The 25,982-nt window shown below is 38.2% G+C and overlaps 1 protein-coding gene across 3 annotated transcripts in view; it reads right to left on the bottom strand.

Annotated features, from left to right (window-relative positions):
* The window catches only part of PLCB1 (phospholipase C beta 1), a 702,980-nt gene that overhangs the window by 459,771 nt on the left and 217,227 nt on the right, over nt 1-25,982 (bottom strand). For all 3 annotated transcript variants that reach the window (XM_030310083.1, XM_030310080.1, XM_030310081.1), the window contains exon 3: nt 10,045-10,113. In XM_030310083.1, the coding sequence (XP_030165943.1) occupies nt 10,045-10,113 (69 nt within the window). The remainder of the gene's footprint in view (nt 1-10,044; nt 10,114-25,982) is intronic.

The raw sequence follows: 25,982 nt of genomic DNA, 5'->3' as shown, positions 1-25,982 counted from the left end.
TGCACGGAATTCCACCGTAAATAGGTAAATTATCCAACTCTATCTTGGTTTTGCTACTACAACACATCATATGAACATCAGTGATAGATGTATTTTATTCACTTACTAAAACTCATCCATAGTGATAGGTAAAATGTATTCATCATATACAACAGATGCGAAGGCTGTGGTATTTTAGATGCATTTTATCATTGAGTCTTGCGGCAAGCAGGTAAGGAAAACATGGAGATTCTTTCCATAATTCAGATGGGCAAACTAAGTCTCAGAGGTGTTGAATAACTTGCTGAGTTCAATAGCTGGTTATTGGCTTTGAGTCTTGGCCATCTGACCTAACAGCTTGTGCACTTAATGACTATACTTTATTAAACACTTACAATGCACAAGGATACATGTTGGGTGCTCTGGCATACAAAAAAATGAGTACGAATGTGCGGGTAATAAGAAAAAAAAAACATTCTGAAATAAAGGCACTTCTAAAAAGCAATAATGCCTATTTCTGAAATGATTCCTACTGTCCATTTTATCCACTTTGACAATCATATTGATTATAAAGAACAAATGTATTTATATTAGATCAATTTTTAAATAATCTTACAGTAGTATTCCCAATACAGAAGTAAATCATGAACTTGGCTTTGTAATGTAATAAGGAAATGCTGTCATAGGCTGAATTGTGTCCCCACAAAATTCATGTGTTGAAGTCCTAATCTCTGGCACTTCAGAATGTGACTCTATTCTGGGATAAGCTCTTTAAAGAGGTAATTAAGTTAAAATGAAGCCTTCAGGATGGGCCCTACTATGATAGGATGGGTGTCCTTACAACAAGAGGAGATTAGGACATTGATTGGTTCAGAGAGAAGACCATGTGAGGACAAAGAAGGAAGACAGCCATCCAGAAGCCAAGGTGACAGACTTCAGAAGAAAACAACCTTGCTGATACCTAGATCCGTTCCAACCTCCAGAACTATGAGGAAATACATTTCTGTTATTTAAACCACCTAGTCTGTGGTACTTTGTCAGAGGAGATTAATACAAGCACCTTGACATACTTTATGTTAACTAAAGCCAATCAAGTTTAAGGGAAAGTATACTAAAAACTAGTCTTTTTGACAAACAAATACTCTAGGAAAATTCTCAATACCTTACCACATAAAATCCCTATTTTAAAAAAAGAGAGACCATCCATTTAACCTGGTGCTCTTTTTCCTTAGAGTAATTGTTTTCAAACTTTGCCAAACACAGGAAACTCTGGGAAATTTTAAAGAAAAATATTGGTGCTTGAGCCCCACAGCAGACATTTTGATTCAACTGATCCAGGGTGTGACCTGGACATGGAGATTTTAAAAGCTCCCCTAGTACTTCTCATATCTCTGCGTTAGAACTCAAGATTAAAAACCCTTCAGAGGGCAGTTCACCATGCAGAATTAATTTAAGAAATAAATATCAGATATTTCCACAAGATGGCGTATTATTGCATTTGAAAGAAATAAAATTGAGAAACATTTTCAAAATGCAACTCTATACCATTATATGTAGAACAAATTGGGTTTAGATTGAAATTATACCAGATAGGAGCAATGATAAAATGAGTCACAGCCTTCTGAAAAGACGTGAGGTTTAAGTAACATATTACTAACCTTGTCTTCAACAAGGGGTCCACCCTGAGCCAATGAGAACGTCCATGGCTGCCATGACCTTAGCCTGCTCTTCCCCCTTGGCAGAACTGTGGTCCCCTGTTCACTCTCCACAACCCGTCAGGGAGCTTTCGAACTCTTTGACAGTGGGGTGCTAAAGACACACACTTGCTATTATATAAAACATAGAATCTTTATTCAGCCACACACATGTTCAGTTAGTATTTTACAGATGAATATACATATATACTGAGTTATGTAGCCATTGCTCAAATGTTCAAATCTAACTTTACTCTTGATAAGAGACACACTCTTCTCAAATTTGGGGATTTACACCAACATCCCAGAAAAGACTTAGCCTGTCTGTGATTCTTTGAAAATAAAAGTAAAAAGCTTTTAACCGTTAGAAAAGATATTCTATACTTTAGTGGTAGCTTTTAAAACCTTCTCTTGTTCACTATTGAATGGCCATAAGGGTGAGAGGAACATGGAAAAGGCAGAAGAGTTTTAAATGCAAATATGTATCTACCGAAGGAACCATTCCTTACCCCCCTCGGCATCCTGATATTTCTGCTACCAAATCTCTGACTAGTTATATAAAGGTTTTTGTTTCCAAGGAAACCAAACCACTGACATCTATGGAATTTAATGAACATGAAAAAGGAACCATGCCATATAATTTACATCTGGAGATAAATGTGACTGGCTGTCAAAACCATTACACACACACAGATAATTCTGTGAAGTTTTAAGCTCTATTTTTGCCCATTTAGTAAAGATGTAAATAAATACTTTTATGGAAGCAGGATGACAACAAACAAACAAAAATTCTTGCATCATGTCAGGTAAGTTGAGAAATAGTTAGAACCAAGAATATACGGGCTGAAGGTAGAGCTCCTTAGCGATTGAGAGAAAAAGAGAGAAACCTTTATTTTATTCTACAAAAGGTTTTCTTCTTCCCTCGACTTCAAATATCTGTAACAAATTTTATGACCGTGGCTTCACACAATGGTGGAATCTGTACAAAGTTAGGGAAATAGCTTATAATCAGCAAAGGGGGACAATAAATAAAGCACTCATTTCAACTCCCGGCCTCATAGATGATTCATTGAAACCACTGTTGTAGAACATCCAAATAACAGCTCATTATGAGATTTATATATTGGCATCCGGATCCTATGATGAGCTATTTGGGATTCGACAACCCTTAAATAAATAGCCTATTTTGGATATTAGCAGGGAAGGCTGATAATATGTGGGAAAAAATAAAGCGTATATAAAATGGTAACTTCAATAAAATTAAAAGTGTACAAAAGTGAGAAGAAAAAGCTAGAAGGAAATTCCACCATTTTATCTAAATGACTACTCCCTCCTTCTTGAAATCCTTTTTTAGATGTCCAGAAAATACTCTCTTCTGATTCTTGTCCTCACTGGTTGTTCCTTCTGTCTTTTCCTTTTTTCCTTTTTTTTTTTTAAATTGTGGTAAAATATGCATGCCATAGTTTACCATTTTAATGATTTTCAAGTGTATAGGTTAGTGACATTAGGTAATAGTCATTGTTGCGTTATGCAATCATTAACCACCATTCACCTCCAGAACTTTTTAATGTTGTCATAACAAACTCTGTACCCATTAAATAATAACTTCCCATTCTCTCATTCTTGCCTCCTCCCAGCCCCTGGAAACTGCCATTCTACTTTCTGGCTGTATGGATTTGCCTACTCTAGTTACCTCATATAAGTGAAATCATACAGTATGTGTCCTTTTGTGTCCGGTTTATTTCATTTAGCATAGTGTCTTTAAGGTGTACCCATGTAGAGCCTGTGTCAGAATTTCATTTCTTTATAGGTTAAATAATAATCCACTGTGGTACATATATATTGTGAATAATGCCACTATAAACACTGGTATACAGATACCTGTTTGAAGCCCCTGTTTTCAGTTCTCTTAGTTATATACCATTCTTGGCCTCTTTCCTGACTCTTTTTCATCCATTTTTTAAAATGTTTTATTTATTTTTGAGAGAGAGAGAGAGAGAGAGTACAAGTGAGGGAGGGGTAGAGTGGGGGGGGACACAGAATCCACAAAGCAGGCTCCAGGCTCTGAGCTGTCAGCACAGAGCCTGATGTGGGGCTTGAACTCGTGAACCATGAGATCAAGACTGAAGCTGAAGTCGACGCTCAACTGACAGTCACACAGGCGTCCCTCTTTTCCATTTTTTAAAAGTTTAAATGCTGGAGGTCCCAGGGCTCAGACATCACCCTGCTTTCTTCTACACCTACATTCCTTAAGAGTCCTCATTTAGCTTTGAGATTTAAATATTCACTTACAACTCCATGGCCAACCTTTCCCCTGAACAACAGATCTGTATATCCAAATACGACATCATCAGGTATAAGTGGAACAGACACCTCAAACATGAAATATCCAAAAACAAACAAACAAAGAAGCAAAACTCTGAATTTTTCTATTTAAATGTGTTTCTTTCTTCCTTCCCAGCTTAGGACACAGCAGCTCAGTCCTTCCACTTTTCCAGGTCCAAACACTAAGCATTGTTCTTGAATCCTTTTTTCATACCTCACATCCCACACATTAACAAACCTTGTGGTGCCACCTTCAAATTCAGATTCTGACATTCTTTCTCCCCCTTACCTTTACATCTCGCAGTTAATATAATTATCAGCACCACTCAGGATATTAGCAATAGCCATTTGGTTGGCGTCCCTACTTCTTCCTTTCTCTTCTATGGTCTATGCTCCATGCAGTGGCAAGTGATGTTTTGAAAAGCAAAATCAGATCTTGTCACTACTCTATTCAGAACTCTCAGATCCCTTCTTCATTCTCGCAGAAGAAAAAGCCACAGTCATTAGCCTGGTCTACAGGGCGAGAATAATGTGGTCCCTGGCTACCTCTCTGATTTCATCATCCTTTCTCTCTTGCACACCACTGTAGACAACTGGCTTCCTTGCTATTCCTCAAATATACCAACTATGTTCCCACGTCAGCACCTTTACTCTTGCTCTGCCCTCTGCCTGGAATGCTCTTCCTTTTCTTAATTAATATCTCTACTCCTATCACCTCATCTTAAAAAGAGAACATACTCCATGATGACTCAACAAAGCAGCAAGCCTCTCCACCACTCATGGTCAATGATCTCTGTCCTGTTTTATGGGTCCCAGTGGGACTGATCTGTTATCTGCCCCCCACCCCCCAGTGGGATGCTGGAGTCTGCTTGTAGGGCTAGGCACTGTGGTGTATGTTCCTTTCCAAATATGCTTTTAATTATTTTATTTTATCTTATCTTATTTATTTTTTGCATTTAATGATTTTAAAAGCCATCATTTTCATTTGGGGTTTCAGAAAACTAAAACTGATCAATTTTTAAAATTTCATTTTACTCTAATCTGCCTTATGTGGTTGTAGTGATACTACTTGCCACATAGAACTTAATTGTAATCTAGATATTCACCAGGAATCTGTATTCCAATTAACATTACACATCTGAAATAAACTGCCCTTTATCAATAGAATGAATTGGTTAATTGTCAGCAAAGCACATGAAGCAGTTTTCTTTGGACGAAACACAATTTGGAAGTTAAACTATAGAAATATTTTTCAGTGGCATTGCTGCAAGTATTATTGAGAGTGAATGTCAACAACAGAGTTTTCATGTTCAAAGCCTAGGAGAGCCTCCTTAAGTACACAGTCTGTATGGAGTCCACAGCAATCCTACAATTGCTTTCGAGAAGCCACGTGCAAAGTTCGGCATAAATCTTTCTTTCTTCCTTCCTTCCCTTTTTTTTTTTAACTTTTCAATGTTTATTTATTTTTGAGAGAGAGAAAGAGTGAGAGTTGGAGACGGTCAGAGAGAGGGAGACACAGAATCTGAAGCAGGCTCCAGGCTCTGAGCTGTCAGCACAGAGCCCGACGCTCAAACCCACGAACCAAGAGATCATGACCTGAGCTGAAGTCTGGCGCTTAACCGACTGAGCCACCCAGGCGCCCCTCTTCCTTCCTTTTATTTTTGTTTGCATTGCACCTTACCTTGGTTAGAATGTGACCTGATATTTTATTAAGTGCACCTGGTTTCCTATGACCAAGGCAAGAAGTTTTAGTTGATACAAACTTGTTCAACATTAATTTTATAATCTACAAGATGGAGTGCCTTGGCTTGATTAACTTCTCATTTTAAAAGTTGGAATCAAGGGTTAACCCAACTTCCACACCTAAAACCCTGTGGCCCCCACATGCCCCATTTCATCGATAAGGAAGTAGAGGCACAGAGAGAAGTAGGTTACTGACTGAGCTGGCATCCAAACCCACATCTCCAGTTTTCTGGCTCCATCTACTTTTCAAATACACCTTATAGATAAAATACATCCTGAGAATCCTGAGGATAAAGAAACTATCTTTCTCAGCAGCATTTTTAAACCTTTATGACATGGTGTAGAGTAAAAAATGCACTTTTTGTTGATCCAGAACATATATTCACATGCATGAAAGAAGTTTCACCAAACAAACTTATTCTGCACAAAACGCTGATATTTTTCATTCATTCTAGCCAGATCTATTTCATTTTATTAATGCTGTACATGTGCCACTAAACTGATCTGCTGGGTCAGCAACCCAGAGAAACCACAGGGATAAACTTTACTTTTTTAAAAAAGCTCCTTTTGAAATGAACATGCAGAGAATATGTGTAGCCAGCACATGCAAGAGGCACATCCGAGAGCACCTCGTCTCTACACGTGCTTTATAAGCCTGGGAGGCAGGGAGAGAGAGAGCAAAGAAGGAAACATAAATACATTTTTTTAGATTTCAAAGGACAAGATGTTTTTTTTTTTTCTTTTACGTTTTTATATGTGGATAAAAATCTTCCAATTTCTCTCCAGTGAGAAATTTTGAAACTGATAACTAGGACAAAGGCTGTATACAGAAAAGCCGATCTGGAATTTCATATACTGTGCTGGTAGTCGACATTTAAAATTCATTAACAGGGCAACACATAGACACTTATCCATTTCTTCTAAATGTTATTTCCAATCACAGCAGGCATAGAAAATAGTTCGTCTTCAGCTAGATTGTGAATTTTTACGTAATGAGATGCTGTGGAAAACAAAAATAATATGCGTGCACAGATAAATATTTGAGGGGTGCCTGAGTATTTTGGTAAATAATATCTGCTCCACACATGTTCTTCCTTCCTTGATGGTCTGTAAACCCCTGCAGAAAGTCTTCCACTCAATCTGTCTTCATGTTCCATTGACTCCTCATCCTTACTGGGCTTGTCTCACTCCATACTGCTATCCTGACACTTTTTATTCTTATGCCATCAGTCCTACTGCTTTTGTTCCAGCCAACACTATGGTCTCCTCTTACTTAGTTTTCCTCCTCTGGCCATAGGCCTCCTTCTACAAGGTGGTTATACGTGGGAAGCTTGTTTCTCTTTTGGTCCCCATACTGAACTGCTGCTAATGTGGGGGACCCGGGAGGTGCCAGTGATGGTGAGTGGAGGATGGCCACCAACGGGATCCTGAGGATGGAAGAGGAATTGCCTCTGGCACCTTGGAAGCCAGACTGGCAAGAGAAAGAAGGATCTGTTCCCTGGTGATAGTCTTTGAGCAGCTGAGTGAGACTTCCATTGGAATTTTCAATACATTCCAATCATTTCTAATAAGTTTTCTTTTTAATTTTTTATCCAGTTTGAGCTGGGGTTTTCTTTTGCAACTTAAAGACTTTTTTTTTTAAGTTTATTTATTTTGAGCGAGAGAAAGAGAGAGCAAGCAAGTAGGGAAGGAGCAGAGAGAGAGAGAGAGGGAGAGAGAATCCCAAGCAGGCCCCATGCTGTCAGCACAGAGCCTGATGTGGGGCTTGCTCCCACGAACTGCCAGGTCATGACCTGAGCTGAAATCAGGAGTCAGATGCTTAACTGACTGAGCCGCCCAGGCTCCCCTTGCAGCTTAAAGACTTCTAAACTGAGAGTCATATCAACTTCTTTCTCGCCTATCATTCCACAAAGCCACTTTCATCCAAGCCCCACAATCCAATCTCTCTTTACAACATAAACTTTTCCACATAAAGTGAAATTAAAACCTGACTTCCTGCAAATATGATTGAAATTTTTTAATAATATTAAATATAAAAATAACAATGATAATACCAACAATGGTGGCTAATATTTAATGAGTGCCTATTAAATAGCAGTGATCTGTTAAGTCAGTGGTGCTCAAATTTTGCTACAAATCTGCTTTTCAAAAGCCCTGATATCCACACTACAACACCAGTTAGAATATTGTAGCACCAGAATCTTTGGGATTAGGAAACAGACATTACCATTTTTTAAAGCTTTTGAGGTGATTCCACAGGCAGTCAAATTTGAGAACTCCTCTGCTAAAGATTTCCTAAGGAATTATTTAATTTAGCCATTATAGTAATGATACGAAGTGCCCATTCATTATTATCTTAGTTACTATTATTGTTGTTGTTATCATTATCACCATGTAGCCAATGAGGAAGCCTGAGTCTCAGGAAGGTCACACAACAGAACCCAGGTTTTAAAATATTAAAGTAGACTGAAGTTCTTGAACACCAGCAAGGAACAGAGTGGAAAAATGCCAAGGACACAGATAAGCCACAGAGAAAGCAATCTTTAGTGGGGGGGGGGGGGGGGGGGACAAAAGAAAACAAAACAGTAAAGGTCAGAGTATTCCAAGTATCCAAGTCTGTCCTTAAGAGAAATATTTTAGGATCTAATAGTGGTTTATTAGCTGAGCATAGCACAGACCCTAGTTCTATTCATTTATCCTCATTCAATAGACACGTATCCAACCGCGTCCATAAATGAAACACTGAACTGATCAGCAGGCTGAATGCTACAATAAAAGAGAGAGAGGGAAGCCAGAAAGAAACTCCAGGTGGCAGAGATGCCAACTCCACCTCTGATGCCTGCAGACAAAGGGGGCTCTACGGGAGTGTAGGCAGCAGTAGTCTTTATCATCAATATTGATCATCAAATTTCAAGTTAGGCCAATGAACTTGCATTTAAAGGCAAACTTTATAACTCTGCTATCGACGCAGTTCTTGGAACTAACAGGCTTACCTGAAACATGGCTGGAATGTTTTGGGGGAAAGAAGAAGAAAGAACTTCTTTCCTACACTAAACATTAAACAATTCTGAATCATCAAGGAAGCATTAATAATGATAAGCTTGCTACAAAATTAAAAGACCAAACTACTAAAATTTGATTATATTATGAAGAGAGCAACACAACTAATAGACTATTTGCACATGAAAACACATTTAGAAACCTTCTTGAAAATAATTCAGATTTTTCTGTCTTCATTTTTCACGTTTTCCTATAGATCAGCTTAACTCCTACAGCAGTAAAACCAGTATTTGGGTGTTCGTTCCATGGCAGAATTTGCCAGCAAATATTGCACTGTTATGTATCTGAAGAATGATCCTTCCAGGTGATTTTTTTTTCTTTCTGTTTCTCCACAGCAACAGATAATTTTTGATGTCAAAGAAAGTATTTTGACTTTTAAAGAATAAAACAAAAGTTGCAGACAGATACTCAAATAGAAAATCGCTAGTTTTATATCAATTATGGTAAGAGGTAAGAGTTCCTGAATGGCACCTGTACTTCCCTATTTGACAATATTATCTTTGCTAGAAAGGAAGTATTTAACGTACTAAAATTTGAATACAATAAAGAGTAGTTTCCCACTGTACAGGCAAGTCAATGCAGTTTGTTAGTATACTCAACCAGAATCTAAGTTTAAAAAAATTTGTATATTCTTTATTCAACATTTGTTAAATAATCTTCCAAAAAAAAAAAAAAAGGAAATAAAATCACAAACACTGCTTTGAGTATTTCTTCAGTAAGGTTTTCAAACAAAAACAAATTGACAGGCCACACAACTGATCCCAAACTTCCCCGGGTCTTCACTAGTAACATTTATAGAAGGACTTCACACCCTTTGGCTTTTTGGATGAAGTGATATTACTTATAAAGTATTTGAATTACAGTCTTATTCATCATGTCTAAGAGTTAGTTCATGTATGCATATGAGGCTCCAGGAAGTTTCCAAGTAACTTCAAGAACATTTTAACTATTTAGAATTACCCAGAAACTTTGGCCTCATTATATATTTTTCAAGCAACATGAAAATTAGAGGACAGAAAGCAAGACCCTGTGTCCAACTGCCTATATTTTTACTCACTGTTGCCTTCTTTGAACAAAAGTGGAAATGTTTAGGGCATACAGGCTTCTGGAAGGACTGGCTGTTTTATTGCGTTTTACAACATCTACAACAGAGAAACTTTTAACTGGGGCAATTAATTGATACCATGACACGGCCAAATCCTCAAAGCAGCATCTGGCGGGTGCACAACACTCCACTTCTTACCTTGGGAGCTTTGGCATGTTTCCCACATCTGGCATCCTTGACAAGGCTGAGATCTAACAGCTCCGTCTCCTGGAAGGCAAAAATGTGAAATTGTTAAGCATCCCCACAGATCTCCTTTCATTATTTTATATCACTGTCATCTCTTTAAAAAAAAACCATGTTATCTTGAGACCTGCCTGAAGATTTCTCTGCAGTTAGGATATTTTTTCTTTCACATTCTTTATCAATCGAATTGGAGTGGAAACAACAAGATAGCTAACCGTTAACTGCTCAATTTAATATATATGCTGAGACATTTTGAAAGTATAATGGGCATGGTCAGGGTCCCCGGTCTATACTATGAGCTGTCCCTAAATCATCATGAACCATGCCTTCCTGCCCCGTGGTCAAAAAATAATCCTGAGAGTCAGTCTGAGTGTGAGGACATGTGAGTGGCATGGGAGATGGGGATAGGGGGTGGTGGAAAGAGATGTTCCCATCAGTTCACCTTGCCAAGGGAAAGAGATGAATCTGCCTCACCTACCTGCCCCCTCTCCAGCCTTTAGCACTCATATCTTATGCCTCGATCTTTTCATTTATTCATTATATATTACTGAACACCCATGATATGCAAGTTACTCTAGGATACAAGATACATAAAATGTGATAGCTCCTCTGGATGGACTTGCTGTCAAACAAGGGAGTAAAGAAATGTATATGCATAAGACAAGGGAGGATGTGTTAATGCCAACTATAAAGTTAACTGCTATGGGAGTCAACAGAGAAAAGAAAGTTTTTCCCCCAGCGCTCAAAAAAAGTCCATGAAGGAGTCACGGAGCATGGATAAAAGGAGTTGGAAGGCATAACACTGGAAAATATCTAGACAAGAAAGGACCAGAGGTTTGGACAGAACCTTGAGGTATGGATGCTTAGAAATGCTTAGAGATGGAGAACATTGCAGGGGAGAAGGGTAAGGAGGCAGAAGGGGATAGAGAGGCACCCGGGAAGAAGGAACAGCACAGGGAAAATGTAATGGCAGCGTGGGAGGGGATTTTCACAGGCAACATTCAGTGTTCCATTACTGGGGCCTACAACGTATGAAGAAAAGTCATGGGAGATGATACCAGAAAGGGATATGGGCAAAAGGATGGAAACCGTGAGAGTCCAGCTAAGGACACTGAGCCATGAGTGTTGTGACAATACACATCGCCAAGGTAACAGGAGACTCTACGCTGGCGAGATGGAACGGCATTGCAATGAACAGTCATGCATCTGTCTCATGCTGACAATGAGACAGCTGGACGCAGGCCTCTAATTCCCTTCTTCTTACAGGAGGCACTGCAGCATCATTCTGCTGCTCAGAACCTCTAAACACGAGTGGGTGTAATTTCTTATGGGCCCTAATATCCCCAAGTACTTGTAGTTGGGGTTCCCAGACAATTCCTTCAAATAGCTGCCACCAGTTCCAAATGTTCCGTGTAAAAGGGTCTGATTATTTTCCTGCACTTGAGGTTGATTTCATGATTGCAGTCACAGGGGTGGGGGTGGAGTCTGTCCACTGGCATGAAAGACCACACAGCAGGTCCAACAGAACACGTGGCTCCAGCGCACTTATATGTGAAGCCCAAGCTTCACAGCTTGTTCTTGTGAACAAGAAACAGGGCCTTCTTTTCTTTTGCTCACCCTGGACTTATAAGTTTGCTTGTTCCCATTTTAGTGGATCCCTTAACCCATTCCTTGCCAGGTGTGACTGTTGGAAATCCTCCCAAACCCTGGGGTGTGAGGAGAGCAACCCAGCAAAGATCTTGCAGGATAGAAGATCTGGTACTACAATTCCCCTAAGGCTGTACTGTTCGCAATAGTGAAGGTCACCTTATCAGTGTTAGAAAAGAATGGTATCAATGCTAGACTCAATGATTCACTTAGGCAAATGCATAAGGAAATCCTCAGACTTGAGGCGATGGAACAGCTGGTCTGGGTCTGTTATCTCCACAGCAAGACAACCAAAACCCGTGCTGGAAGGAGAGAAGCAGGAAGAGCCCTAAGCTTGAAGAAGCTTCAACCGGAAGACCAGAACCAAGTGGACATTTGAGAGACAGGAGATCAAATGAAGGTAGAGGTAACTGGAAGAAAGATGAAAGCCATAACATGGAGGTAGAATTGTCTACAGGGAAGAGAGGAGTCATAAACAGCCCTAGGGTTTCCATATTCCCCATTGGGACTTGGAAGTTTGGGCAAAATGATAATTCATTTTGGAGATGTTGGTTTGAGGGGTTCATCCAAGTAGAAATGCCAGTCATTAGTTCAATGGTGCATTATTTATCAAATGGTGCTATGTGGCAGGTACCGGCTTGGTACTGAGGAACGACACCAACAATGCAGAAAACAGCTGTTTTGAGCAGCTCATGCACAAAACCACTTATTATACTTTAAAGGAGACATTTCAAAGTACACTGAGACATGGGCTACAAAGGACTATGGCATCTTTTCAGCTAATACACGAGGGCGAGAAACAGTTTGCCAGACTTATAATTCTGTGTTCTGGTCGGGAAGGAGGGTTAGAGGAAGAGGAAACAGTAGGTGCAAATGCACAGAGGCAGGAATTGTGTGCAGAAAACTACAAGCCATGGGAGATACACAGCAGGGATGCGTGGACAGTTATCACAAACGCTTGGGACTTGGTAGTTATTACATGTGTGTCCTCTTTAAAATTATCCATAAAACACTGACATTTATGTTTGTCACACTTTTCCATATATGTTACATGATGTTTTCCATATATGCAGAATAAAATCATACACACATACATAACACATTTACCTCATCTTATATCATGGTTTTCTATCGAAGGAAATTCCTTCCAGTTGAGCAAACAAAGCCTTAAACTCTACTTGTTTATACACACAAAACCCAAAGTGACTTCACAAAGAACTAGATCTTAGCAGGAGTCATTATATAGACTTTTATATTACAGATAATGAACACTGTTTTCTACTCTCAGCTCAAGAAGAAACGTTCATTCCCCAAGTCACAGAGGGGTACTTAACGCTAGCTGCCCTGGGGATTCATTCCGATACCACAGCGTCTAAGAAATTTCTCTCGCCTGTGTGTAAAATTGTGTGTGTAGGAAAACCACCGCAGGGCACTATCAACGTGGGTAATGTGGCATGGGAAAGACCCAGGTGGAAAAGCTGTCCAATGGACTCATTCGAGTAGAAAGTGATGATTAAAATAGTGTCTCCCACTTCTATTAACACGCAACAGCTACCCCCCTGGGGTTTAACTACATTCTATTCTCGCTTCCACTAAAAAGAAAATGAGGAACCCAATGCACAGGACCACAATATGTTGCTTATGTCATTAAAACTTTTTCTAGGTTAATTTTCTCCAGTTAATAGTTTTAACAATTTACTCTCATTATTAGAAAGCAGTGAAATGGTCCCTTTCTCGGTTCATTTAAGAGATACTGATTTCCAGCTTTATGGAATTCACTATCTTTTACTCATTAAGAGAGGAAGGTCACATGATGTTTAAGTAGAAAACCTGAGTTTGAGGAAGGGCCCTAAAATTAACTGGTCATGTATCCAACCAATCATGGGACACATCAAGCATCAACTGTATCATCTATAGAATGAGTATGATAACACTTTCTATACCCATGGCTCTCAAAGCTTAGCTTGCATGACAGTCATCTGGAAAACTTGTTAAAACAGACTGGCTGGGTGCCATCCATCAGCTTCTGGATCAGCCGGACTGGGATAGACCTGAGAATCTGCATCTCTAATAAGTTCTCAGGTGATGTGGATGCTGTTGGTCCATAGACCACACCAGTGCTTGTCAAAGCACTGATATATACTCATTCATGGGGTTGTTATTATAAGGCTTTTTAGGTGAACATGATTGATAAAATTATACATTACTTATATGTTATAATATGTTGTATGAAGAATCGACATGTCATTTCTTTATACAGAGAAGTGTGAAATAAAAATATTTTACCTCCTGAGTGCAAAAGTGTGCCTCGTGGTGAATCTAGGCTTCAATTTAATTGAAGAAAAACTACTGAATGACAAATGGCATCAACACCTACTCTAATAAGGGTTCTTAGCATTAAATTTCACCCTATAAAAGCAAATGTCTCTGTTCAAAAATTCAAGCAATCACTGAAATTGTTCTATGTTTGCTGAAAATGCTATGCTATATAACCTTTGCTTTATACTTAATAACATTAAAGATATCTTTAGAAAAGCAAAAGAAGGAAATTGGTTCTCTTTCACCTCTAAGCCCATCCAACAATGAAAAGAGGATTGGGGTGCCCTACCTTGGCCAGTAAAGGAAAGATGGACTAGTAGACCCGCTTTATTTCCAAGGCATACAGTGGCCCCCTACAGAGCTTGGAGACCACACTCCTAGGACCCCCCATCCCCATATATCCACTAAAGTGTTGACAGATGTACCTTCTCCCTTTGTCAGTACAGATGAAAGTGAATTAACAGTAATCAAGTACTTATTTTTGATATTTTGAATGAGTGATGAGAAACGCGAAGGGAAGACCAAATTATCTCTGATGTTTACTATTCAGCAGAAAGATTTCAATCCATCAGCCATGAACCCACTGTGAGGTAGATGAGCCATGAAATGCACTGCAAACTCAGGAAAGAATACAGTTTAAAAACCAACTCTTTTCCAGGATACCAATTTCTGTGCATTGTCACCAAATTCCATTAGTCACCCGATATAATAACGTACTTGAAGTTCACACAATATATAATCAGAGCAGCAATTACAGTCACAAACATTTCACAGAGAAGATATTAATGGCTGGGCATGTGGGGAGGGTGATTATGGATACCTCCACATGTGGTATATTCATTAAGTTCAACTTCGATCTACCAAAAGTAGAAGACATTAATATGTTTTATTGACTGTCAAACCTCCCTAAAATGCCCAATGTTAAAGAAAAAAAACTATTTTGGAATCCTTTAATGAAGGGTTTTAATTTAAAGAGAAGCAGATGAAGCAGACTCAATTCTTTGTTCCTTTACTTTATTCCACTTCTGAGGGAGTAAAAATCTGTGTAGTGTACCTCTCAATAAAAAAAAAAAAAAATCCCCGCACTCTCTCCCACTCTCTTATTTCCTTTGTTCTCTAGCCTTCATTTTTGTCTTTTTTCCCCAAAGTCTGTATTGGATCCTCAGTGTATGAAACACCGGTGGAAATGAGGTGCACAGGTTATCAAAACCAACCACAGCAGAGAAAAGAGAAAGATGATACATCTGGGTTTCTTTATTGAAACCAAGCTAGGTTTAAAATGGTGAAAATGCCATAAAACTAGGGAGCAGAAAACTTGGAATTATCATTTGCAATCTGTGCATTATTAAGCCCCTTACTACAGATGTTTGTGCCTTGTATCCTTGTCTGTCAAGCAGAGAAGCAGATGCCAGCAACACCTTCTTCATTGGGCTGCTATTAAATCAAGTGAAGTATTAAACTAAGATCTCCACTTAACAGGAAAGAACTATTGTGTACATATAACATCTTATGCTTGCAACATTTCCCATTCTGGGTGAAAGAGAAAAGATGCTAGTAGAAAAGGCTAAAATGGATAGGTAACACATCTAGAAGAAAAACACAGAATGCAAATAAACAAAAGAATAGTATCTGAAAATCTAAAACCCCAGAGATATTTTATAAAACCTTGAAACCAAAATAAGAAAGACCACTTCTAGAGAAAACCAATTTTCACATTTGTGTGTCACAGTTAAATGCAAAATTAGATTAACATTTGAAATGGAGAAGAAACAATGACATAGTTCATGGGTTATGGGTTGTATTGTAATTATTGACATAGTCTGAGCCAATAAAATAAAAACTGAAAAAGTACAGTGATTCAATGAGAGGTTCCTATCACTAAAGGAGGCAAAGTCAAAGTAATATACTAATAATAGCAATAGTAACCATGACTATTAACAATGGACAACCAGCAATATGCCAAGAATTGTAAGAGATAATATTGGCATACATTATCTCATCAGTCTCTGCAACACCACTGTGACATGAGTATGACAGCTTCCATTGTGCAAATGAGAGAACTGATGGAAAAGTTGAGTGACAACTGTTGTTCAGTTCTACAATGGCATCACAAATCTCAGCGTCTTGCCTACCTGATGTAAGCAGAACTCCTAGGTGGCCACCATGATTCCTGTGCCCTGATCCAGGCCTTTGTCCAATCTTCACCCTTTGAATGTGGTCAGCACCCAAGACTTGCTTTCAGCCAACAGAATATGGCACAGGTGAGAGGCTATCATTCCCGTGATGATGTTACTTTATATTGCAAATGTGAAGATTTTGCAAGTGTAATTAAAGTCTTCAATCAAGTGCCTTAAACTTAACCAAAGGGAGGTATCCTGGGTGAGTCTCTCCAAAGAGGATTTAGGAGTGAGAGACCTGAAGCAGCAGAGATGATCACCTGTTTCCTGTGTTGTGTGTTGTCTAAGAATTAAAGGGCTCAGTCTGAACAGAATTGTGTCAACAACCTGAATGAGCTTGGAAGAAGAACTCCAGCTCCAGATGAGAACACAGCCCAGTAGATGCCTTTAATGCAGCCTGTAAGACTCCAAGTAGGTGAGACCCTGAACTACTAAAACTGTAAAATAAAAAATGGTTGTTGTTTCAAGCCACTAAGTTTCCAGTAATGTGTCTTGCAGCCGTAGATAACAATATGCTGCCCCCATTGTTTCCATATTTTAATGCACTTAATTAAAAAGGGATGTAAATGAATTCACATACCTTGGCACTCCACCCAGCATAAAAATGATTGCAATACTGTCATCATTTTTGAATATGACCTACAGGAAACAATTACTCTAATGGAATCACAGACTTACGGTGCTGGGACAGATTGCAGATTAGGAAACTGAGACCAAAAGAAAACATATCAATTACCCCATATCACTGAGACTGAGTAAAGAATGGAAAAAGAATCCCCATTCTCCCAGACCTATTTTTTTCTTCTAAAGAATTATTTTTCAATATCAACAAAGTAGCAGGAATATTAACTGAGTGATCCAATTTTAAAAAGAACACAGTTTTGTTCATGTACAAGGAAAAAAATACTATGATACATAGAATATGGCACTAATTTTAACAGGCTGTGTCCCCACGAGGCAGCGTGAAATTTATTGGCAAATATCTAATTTTTTCTGTGGAAAACCAAAAACGTAGTTTAGCCCCTAGTTATGAAAGAGCCAAATTTCCTTCTTACTTCCTTCTTTAGCTCCCTGAGAAACTTTTATATATTCATGTAATAATAAAAATTGTTTAAGTTAAAGCTGTTGTAAGTCAACATAAAATTATATCCATAGCACCAAAGTTTTATTAGGACATAAAATTAATAAAACAATTTCAACAGCATTTATGTCTATAACTGGATGCATATATAACCTAATGCATCAATGGACTAGGCAGGTCACGGGAGGGAGGTCGCGGATGGGGTGGAGCAGGGACAGAAATGCCACACATGATTCCAAGGTTCTAGAGCATTAGTATCTTCTCGCAACTGTTTAAAATGATGAATGAAAACAGGTATAATTTAAAACAATACTAATTGGCTTTATTTTAACTTTACGTTGCTGACACTATTTAAAAAAAAACAAAAACCTCTGCATAATCACTGTGGAAACCTGTATATGCTCTAAAGTTGAATAAAATCAGGCACATACTGGATGCCTATAACCAATATATTTTATTTTCCTACGTCTAATTTATTAACAGGCATGGAGGGATTCACCACATTCTTACAGAGAAGTATGGTATCGCATTTGTTACGGACTGAAAATATTTTTTTTTAATTGTGACAACAATGATAAAGATTGCATTGTCACAGTTTTCTATTATGCCTGTGCTCAACAAAAGTCCTCATTTCAGGCCAATAAGATTAATTAGAAAGAATATCCATCACTTGGCAAATAGTTTCATAAATGCTTAAAACTCTCTTTGTGGATATTTTGTGGGAGCCTACAATCTGGTCTCCATAAAAAGTCACTTGCAATGAAATATGGAAGTGATATACATTAATCAGGCACATAAGCTGTTTCCACTTGAAAAGTCCAGATGATGTACATGTAGCCAGCTTTTCCCTTTAAATCGTCTAAAATGTTATCTCTGGTCTACACCTATTTCACTATGGATAAACAGCCACCTAAGCTTTTTTATCTGGTAGTGCAAGCTACTTTAGTCCTTTAACCTTACCTTAATGTAATATTTGAGCATAGCACCTATCTGCTTATATGAATTAAATTCTTTCATTTCCCTAAATCCGTGGTTCTTAAAGTATGGTCCCTGGAATACTATCAGCACCAATAACACCTTGGAATATGTGAAAAACACAAATTCTCAGGTTCTACCATAGACTAGCTGAATCAGAACCTCTGAGGTAGAGCCCAGAATCTATACTTTAATTAAGCTTTGGGGTGATTCAGATGCAAAGTGGAATTTGAGAACTGTGTCCTAGATATTAAATGAAGACAGCAACTGCCCATAGAAAAGACAAATTAACCAGGGCTACAGCTTATTGTAGGACAGTCTGTAGGACACTGGACATGCTACCCAGATCCATTTAAAAAATAACTGCCTCGGAATCATATAAGCAATTACAGATCTGATAATGTAACTGAAAAAAGTCTTCTTCGGACTGGTGTCTTCAGCAGTACCATCAAAATCACTATAGACTGAAGCAGTGATTTCACTTTGGACCCTACAGACTAGAAAAGTCAAGGGGAGGACCTAAAGATGCTTGGCCTATTTCCAGATGTGTTGATTCAACCCTATGCATGACACATCTGGGCTGACAACTGAAATATCCTTTTTCTTTTTTTTTTTAATGTTTATTTATTATTTTTGAGAGAGTACAAGCCAGGGAGGGGCAGAGAGAATGGGACAGAGTATCTGAAGTGGGCCTGGACTGATAGCAGAAAGCCTGATGCAGGGCTTGAACTCCCCATCCGTCAGATCATGACCTAAGCCAAAGTCAGACGCTCAGTTGACTGAGCCACCCAGGTGCCCCACGCCCCACATTTTCTCTTTTTTTTTTGAAAAAAAAAATTTTAATGTTTATTTATTTTTGAGAGAGAGAGATAAGACAGAGTATGAGTGGGGGAGGGGCACAGAGAGAAGGCTCCAGACTCTGAGCTGTCAGCACAGAGCCCTACACAGGTTCAAACTCACGAGAGTCTTTTCTCTTTAATCACATTCTCATGGCATGCCTAGTGACCTCCAAATTTTCTTAAGTATGTGAAAATGGTATTTATTCTTGCCTTCCCTGGTAGCCACTTTGTAAATTCCATGCAGATAGACTCATTTTTCTCCTTCAGCTATTTATTCCAACATATATCACATATTTTTCTGCCTTAAGGTATGTGTTTTATCCTGCCACGCTCCTCCCCATGTACTAGGAACTAAAAGATTTTTTTAAGGCTTAATAGAAATTTACTGCTTCATCAAGGACATTCTAAGGCTTAAAAAAAAAACAAAAAACTATGATTCATGGAAATTAAACAGCACACTCTTGAAAAACGAATGGATCAAAGAAAAAAAATCAAAGGGAAATTAGAAACGATCTTGAGATAAACAAAGATGAAAACAAAATATACCAGAACTTTTGGGATGCAACAAAAGCAGCAACCACAGGATTTTGATGACCTTTTAATCTCACAGGACATCCTGAATATAAAGAGTTGATCTACCTTCCAAAATGAGATTTTAAGTTGACATATATTTTTTAAGTTGACATATATTTTTTAAGTTGACATATATTAAGTTGACAATATTTTAAGTTGACAGGTATGCAATAATATGGCACTTATTTTTTTTCTTTTCAAAGAAGACTTGCTTTTTCAGATCACTTGTGGTTTTCTGGTAAGACAAAGAAATCCAACTGAGCTTTTCCCCATGCTAATTAATAGGGATAAGGCCTGGATATGTCTAATGGGGAGTGTTTTCCCCAGAAGAACATTCACTGAGTTGATTAACATCATCCTCAATGCCCTGCCTATGTGCTGTAAATTCATCAGAAGTAAACTCCTTTTCATTCAACTGTTGATCAATCTCAACACTAATGCAAGTACACAAAAGAGGCTAGCTCTTCATATCAAGAACTATAAACGATTGAATAAGCTCACTAAATCCAGGCTCATTTTCCAGTTACTCAGAAAATTTTCATAAAGCTCCTCTAGAAAGTCTGATGCCCACCTGGATCATTGCTGGTCCCCTTTACCAGTTAAATACACCCCCCACCCCAGTGTTTGCACACTTCTTTCCTAACAGTTGACAGCTATAGCCTTTGACTACCTTTGGCCTAGTAGAGCCACTAACCCAGATGCAGAGACAGAAGGAAGTGTCCAGGGAGACTATTTCCCCTCAGAGAGCTCCTATCCCATGACAACCAGGTACATAAGCATAAAAGCCCAGCAATCTTGCCTTTGGGCAGAGCAAACCCCCAGGTTGAGGTGGGGACTTCAATTCAAAGCTCACCATTGGTTGGCTTCTTCCTCTTAACTCTCCTTTCCTCCATTCTCTGATGGCTTCTCTAGGAGCCCTTGCTTAATAAATCTCTTGCAAACAACCACTTACATTTGGGTCTGTTTAGAGAATATGACCCAAGACAGCTATCATTTACAAATAATCAACTTAGAAAATAACGTTAAACTTAAAAATATTCTGAATCATGGTTTTTAAAAAATCACATTTTTATGTTAATCCTTCTCTTCAGCTTTTGATAGATTTTTGTATATTTCTGGAATTCTCAAATTTTCTGTAAAAATAATCACAATCATTATAAATCCACTAAACGAGCATTCTTTCAGAGAGTTCTCAGTCACTGTATGCTGTATTTTATCTTGTATTATTCTTAATCAGATTTTAAAATACTTTGTTTCCTGGGAAATGGACATATAAGTATATACCATCTAATCTGATGTGTAAATAGTTTTCTCAAAGGTTCTGCCACACCACATCATAATCAAGAGTCAGTGCCTGATTCTAAAGGAGAAATATTTCTTCCCTGAAAAAAAAAAAGTAAAACTATAAAAAGCATCAGCTTACCTAATTCCCAAACCAGAGTTCATTTTTGTCATATTCAGAGCTAAAAAGAAGTATGTTCTTATCCACTATATTTTAGGTCACTTTCCTTTTGGTAAAGATTTATTCCAGTTTCAACCACCTACTACTCGAGCTTTTTTTTTTTTTTTTAATCGGAAACACACAAATTTTACTCTAAAGATGAATAAAAAAAGATTCATTTCATAATTCCATCAAAACTTTACTGAAAAAAGAACGAAGATGACTTTTCACAAAGCTTTCATATAAACAGCATTACTTTTCTAGGTATTCTCACAAACAGTATTAATTTAGAATTACCACCTCTCTGTGAATGGAGAGGGAGTAAGTGAAACACAATCAGAGTTGGACTCAGAGTGGGATGAGGTCAGATTTGAAAGACAACACATGGGAAGACTGTGAAACTGAAGAGTTACAGTCCTTGAGAGGAGAGAGCTGTAGGAAGAAGGGAAAGAAAAGACCTGGTAATCATTAAGAGATCAAGCTAATATTTACTGCAAGGCAAAAGTTCAAGGACAAGTCAAGTGACTACAGAAGACTTACCCACCAGGAATTTTGGGCTAACTCAGAGTTGGCCCAGATGTAGAAGAGAGAGATGAAATTGGGAGTTAAAATTGTCCATACACAAATAAGACTTCAGTTGCTAATGTGGAAAGGAGGGAATTTTTATGATCTTTCTATGAGTTCATCAAAAAGTGAAATGTTTTACAAGAGGGTGAAAGATTTTGTTACCAGAGTAGGATCTGGACAGATCTGGGAGGTGGGCAGTGGGCTACTTGTCAAGAGGAAGTTTGAGCAAATGATCTTTTTGGAGTTCTTCTTGAGCTTAGAGCCAAAAAGGGAACAAAGGAGCAATATAGCTATATGTTTCACATTTGTACTACGTAACAATGAGAAGGAGAATATAGTGTAAAAACTCTTTTACAAGGCCTTATGTTTACTCCAATTTCAGTTTCAGAACAGTAGGCAGGAACAAAGCAAAGAAAGACAACTAATAAAAGACAATTTATCTCCTTCCAATAGATCTTGGTCTTGACTTTCACAAGAAATTCCCTAAGGGAACCAACCATTTACTACCTTTATTAAAAAGGTTGCAAGGTGGCAACACAGTGAAGCTTATTTCTATCAATTGGTGAGAAATATAGAATCTTTCAAAAATTCAATGACAGGAAATTTGAAATGAGAATAAACAAAGATGGAGTTAAGGAAAGAGAATGCTAGTAAAAGTGACAGAGAGACCAATGTATAAGTTGAATTAAACTGCAGCCTGGAAACAAAAATAAATGAATTAAGTAGGTTCTTAGCTAATGTGAACAAATAAGGCAAAAGCATTTAAAATATTTTTTTCTGTAATAGTCTATAGTTTTCTGATATATGTCAAAAGATATTCCTGGAAAGAAAGCTCAGAAGGAAGGAAGGAAGGAAGGAAGGAAGGAAGGAAGGAAGGAAGGAAGGAAGGAAGGAAGGAATAAGGGAGGGAGGGAGGAAGAAAAGGAGGAAAGGAGGGAGGGAGGGAAAGAAGAAAGAGGACAGGAGCAAGGTGGCTAAGGAGGAACAAAGGGGCATGCCATCTCTCCTAGCTAGTGAGATTATGGCATTAGAGTACACGGAAAGCCAATACACTGGGAACATCTCCTAAATTGGCCATTCCTATAGGGAGTCAGGGCAGGAAGGAGGGACACAATAGTGTAAATGGGGAAGAATGGAAAGAAACAGAAGGGCCCCATCTGCTCCTTGATGATGATGGCAGTTGTAAAGAGATGATTCCTTGAAAAACTGAGGGCACTGACCTTGAGTTTCTATACATGCTTACACATGAACTTCACCTATTCAAAGGCAGAAGAATACTCTGAAAACACACAGAAGCCATAGAATGGTGCCAAGAAAGACAACCACAAAAGTCAGTCTTTGGATAACTTTTCTGAAATATTAACTTGGACAATAAAATAGGGAGCAGTTGAGAGTGCAATTGCTCTAAAAGAAAATTGTCTTTGGCAAAATGCTGGGGAGAATTTCTTTGTATCCTCTTCTTCCTTCAAATCAAGACATTCTCATGTTTAATGCCTCCTTTGTAAATAGAGTTAAGAAAAAAAAATAATTGTACTAGACTTTTTCATCAAGGGCAAAATAGAAGAAATAATCATTAGCTTCCTTTGCTGCTTGATTACTACCTTCCTAGTGTGTGAGGGATCTTGTTCCAGGTCATCTCCTCAAAGAATCATATTATTGATCAACATCATTGTTCATCTTTGGAAGTGAGTCCTATTTGCCAAGTCCATACTTTCAAAATGGAATCCACTGTAACTTTTGTCCCTTCATTCCACAATTTTTCATTTTATGATAAATTAATTTATTCTCTAGAGTCTAGAACAACTGAATTTCATAATCTCTTGTGAAGCCTAAATTTTGACCAGGTTCACTATCCCTGGGTATATAATCTTTCTGAACAAATAACTTATGAGTCCTTAACATAAGTATTGAACATTCAAGGGACAGATCATTTTTGCATTATTGCACATTATATTTCTTCTTCTTAGATAAAAATAAATAAATCTTCCTCAGAATTACTTACTCTGTAAGAAAGTAAATACCCAGGACAAAATTCTTAAGTTTGTATAGCTCAAATCCTGGATTCATGTTTAGTGAAAATATTCCATATTGTAATTTTCTTGCTCCTTTCCATAATGTGTGAGCAACTTATTCCCTATACACCTTTGGCCTAATCCCTCCAATCACTCAAATAACCAATTTGTCTTCTTTTGGCACCATTATAAACACCTACTGTGTTTCACAACCTAGGTTATTTGGGTTTTCAATTTTGAGTCAGATGAATCACGTTTGTTCTATGTGGGTCAGTCAAAATTAAGTACAGAAGTCTCCACGTACTAAAGTTGGTACTACTCTGCCTTATGATTATGGAATTAAATTAACTTGAGTCTTAAGCACTTTATGTCTTTCGGCATTATTATTTTTTTTTTTTAGTACAAAAGCTGGGACACATTAAATAGTCCAACCTTTGAGAAATTGTGTGGATATGATACCTTTATCATTACCTTTTTTTGGTATTACTTCATAGGAACATCAGTGGTTCTCAAAGAAGGGTTCCTGGAACAGCAGCAGCAGCATCACCTGGGAACTTGTTAGAAACACAAATTCCTGGGCCCCATCGCAGACTTACTCAATTGGAAACTAGAGGGGAATCCAGCAATGTCTGTTATAAAACACTCCAGGTGATTGTGATATACTCTGAAGTTTGAGTACCACTGCAATGGACACTTACAGATTGGAAACAGCACATGGAAAGAAATTCCAGGCTTTCTGGTTCTTTTTTAAATTTTATTTATTTTTTGCTTTTTTAATCTTTTGAAAGAGAATGAGCAGGTGGGGGAGACGGGCAGATTAGGAGAGAGAGAAAGAGAGAGAGAGAGAGAGAGAGAGAGAGAGAGAGAGAAACCCAAGCAGGCTCCATGCCCAGCATGGAGCCCAACTCGACTAGATCCCACAACCCTGGGATCATGACCTGAGCTGAATCAAGAGTCAACCGCTCAGCTGACTGAGCCACCCAGGTGCCCCCAGGCTTTCTGCTTCTTAATAGTTCCCTTGCTTATAAACAGTCATATTTATATTAAAGCACTCAGAAAAGTTATATAATGTCATCTAAATAGAATATTTTATTTTTATGACTATCAGATGCTACTTTTTAAACAAAATATGTGAATTACTAAAAATTAAGAGGCTAGAGGAGAAAATAAGCAACGGTAGAGAGACTATATCAGTGCAAATACAAAGTAAAATATATTCCAGACACATGTTTCCACTTTATCTCCTATCTATTCTGCAATTCTATTTTTTTACTGTTTATTTATTTTTGAGAGAGACAGAGACAGAGCATGAGCAGGGGAGGGGCAGAGAGAGAGGGAGATAGAGAACCGAAGCAGACTCCAGGCTCCAAGCTGTCAGCACAGAGCCCACCACGGGGTTTGAACTCACGAACCGTGAGATCATGACCTGAGCCGAAGTCGGACGCTTAACCGACTGAGCCACCCAGGCGTCCCTCTGCAATTCTATTTTTAAAGTTAAGAAAAATAGAGTATTAAAAGGCTCTTTTGTTACATGAAAGATCATTTAAATCCTGTGACTGTATGTAGGTAGTGGTTTTCTTAATATTATTTTGGTAATACATAAGCATTCCCAAGTGCTTTAAAAACATTTGCTGATGGAATTATTATTAAACCATTGAAAAGGCACACAAACGTAAAGGGTTCATGTCACCATTTCACTTGGTGATGACCAAAGAGGACTGTATTATAATGGCACCACTCTTTTCTTCACACAGGTGAGCGGGTTTGTGCAGGTCAGCATTAACAGGCGGTGCAGACCTTAAAGCAGAAGTGGCTAACTCCACCAAATTTTACACTTTGCCTTGCACAGTGTAGACAATTGCAGAAAATCACTGCCTAATCATGAACCATATTTCACAGCACCCCTTTCTTTTAAGGAGGGTCCTATGACTAATTCTCTCAAATGGAAAGTAAATGGAAGAGATGAGGGTCATTTCCAAGTCGTTTTCTTTCCCATTTTTCTTCTATCTAGTGGTCAAGGAGACCCTAAGAGATATCTGAACCACTACATTGAACAGAGCCTAGGTCCCTGAATTACAACATAAAAGAAAGCCATCCTCAGACCAGAAACACATTAACCAGACTCTTAAGTATGTGAAAAATACTTGTATTAAGCCATCGAAATTCTGGAGTTTATCTTTTATAGGAGTATACTCCAGTTAATATAGGGCTAATAAGACCTTTTGTTTTAAAGGCCAAATTCCACTATCTCAGATCATAAAA

The sequence above is a fragment of the Lynx canadensis genome, chromosome A3, assembly GCF_007474595.2.
Source record: "Lynx canadensis isolate LIC74 chromosome A3, mLynCan4.pri.v2, whole genome shotgun sequence".
Classification (NCBI taxonomy): domain Eukaryota; kingdom Metazoa; phylum Chordata; class Mammalia; order Carnivora; family Felidae; genus Lynx; species Lynx canadensis.
The sequence above is the reverse complement of the archived record's forward strand: the minus strand, read 5'-3'. Positions and strand labels throughout refer to the sequence as shown.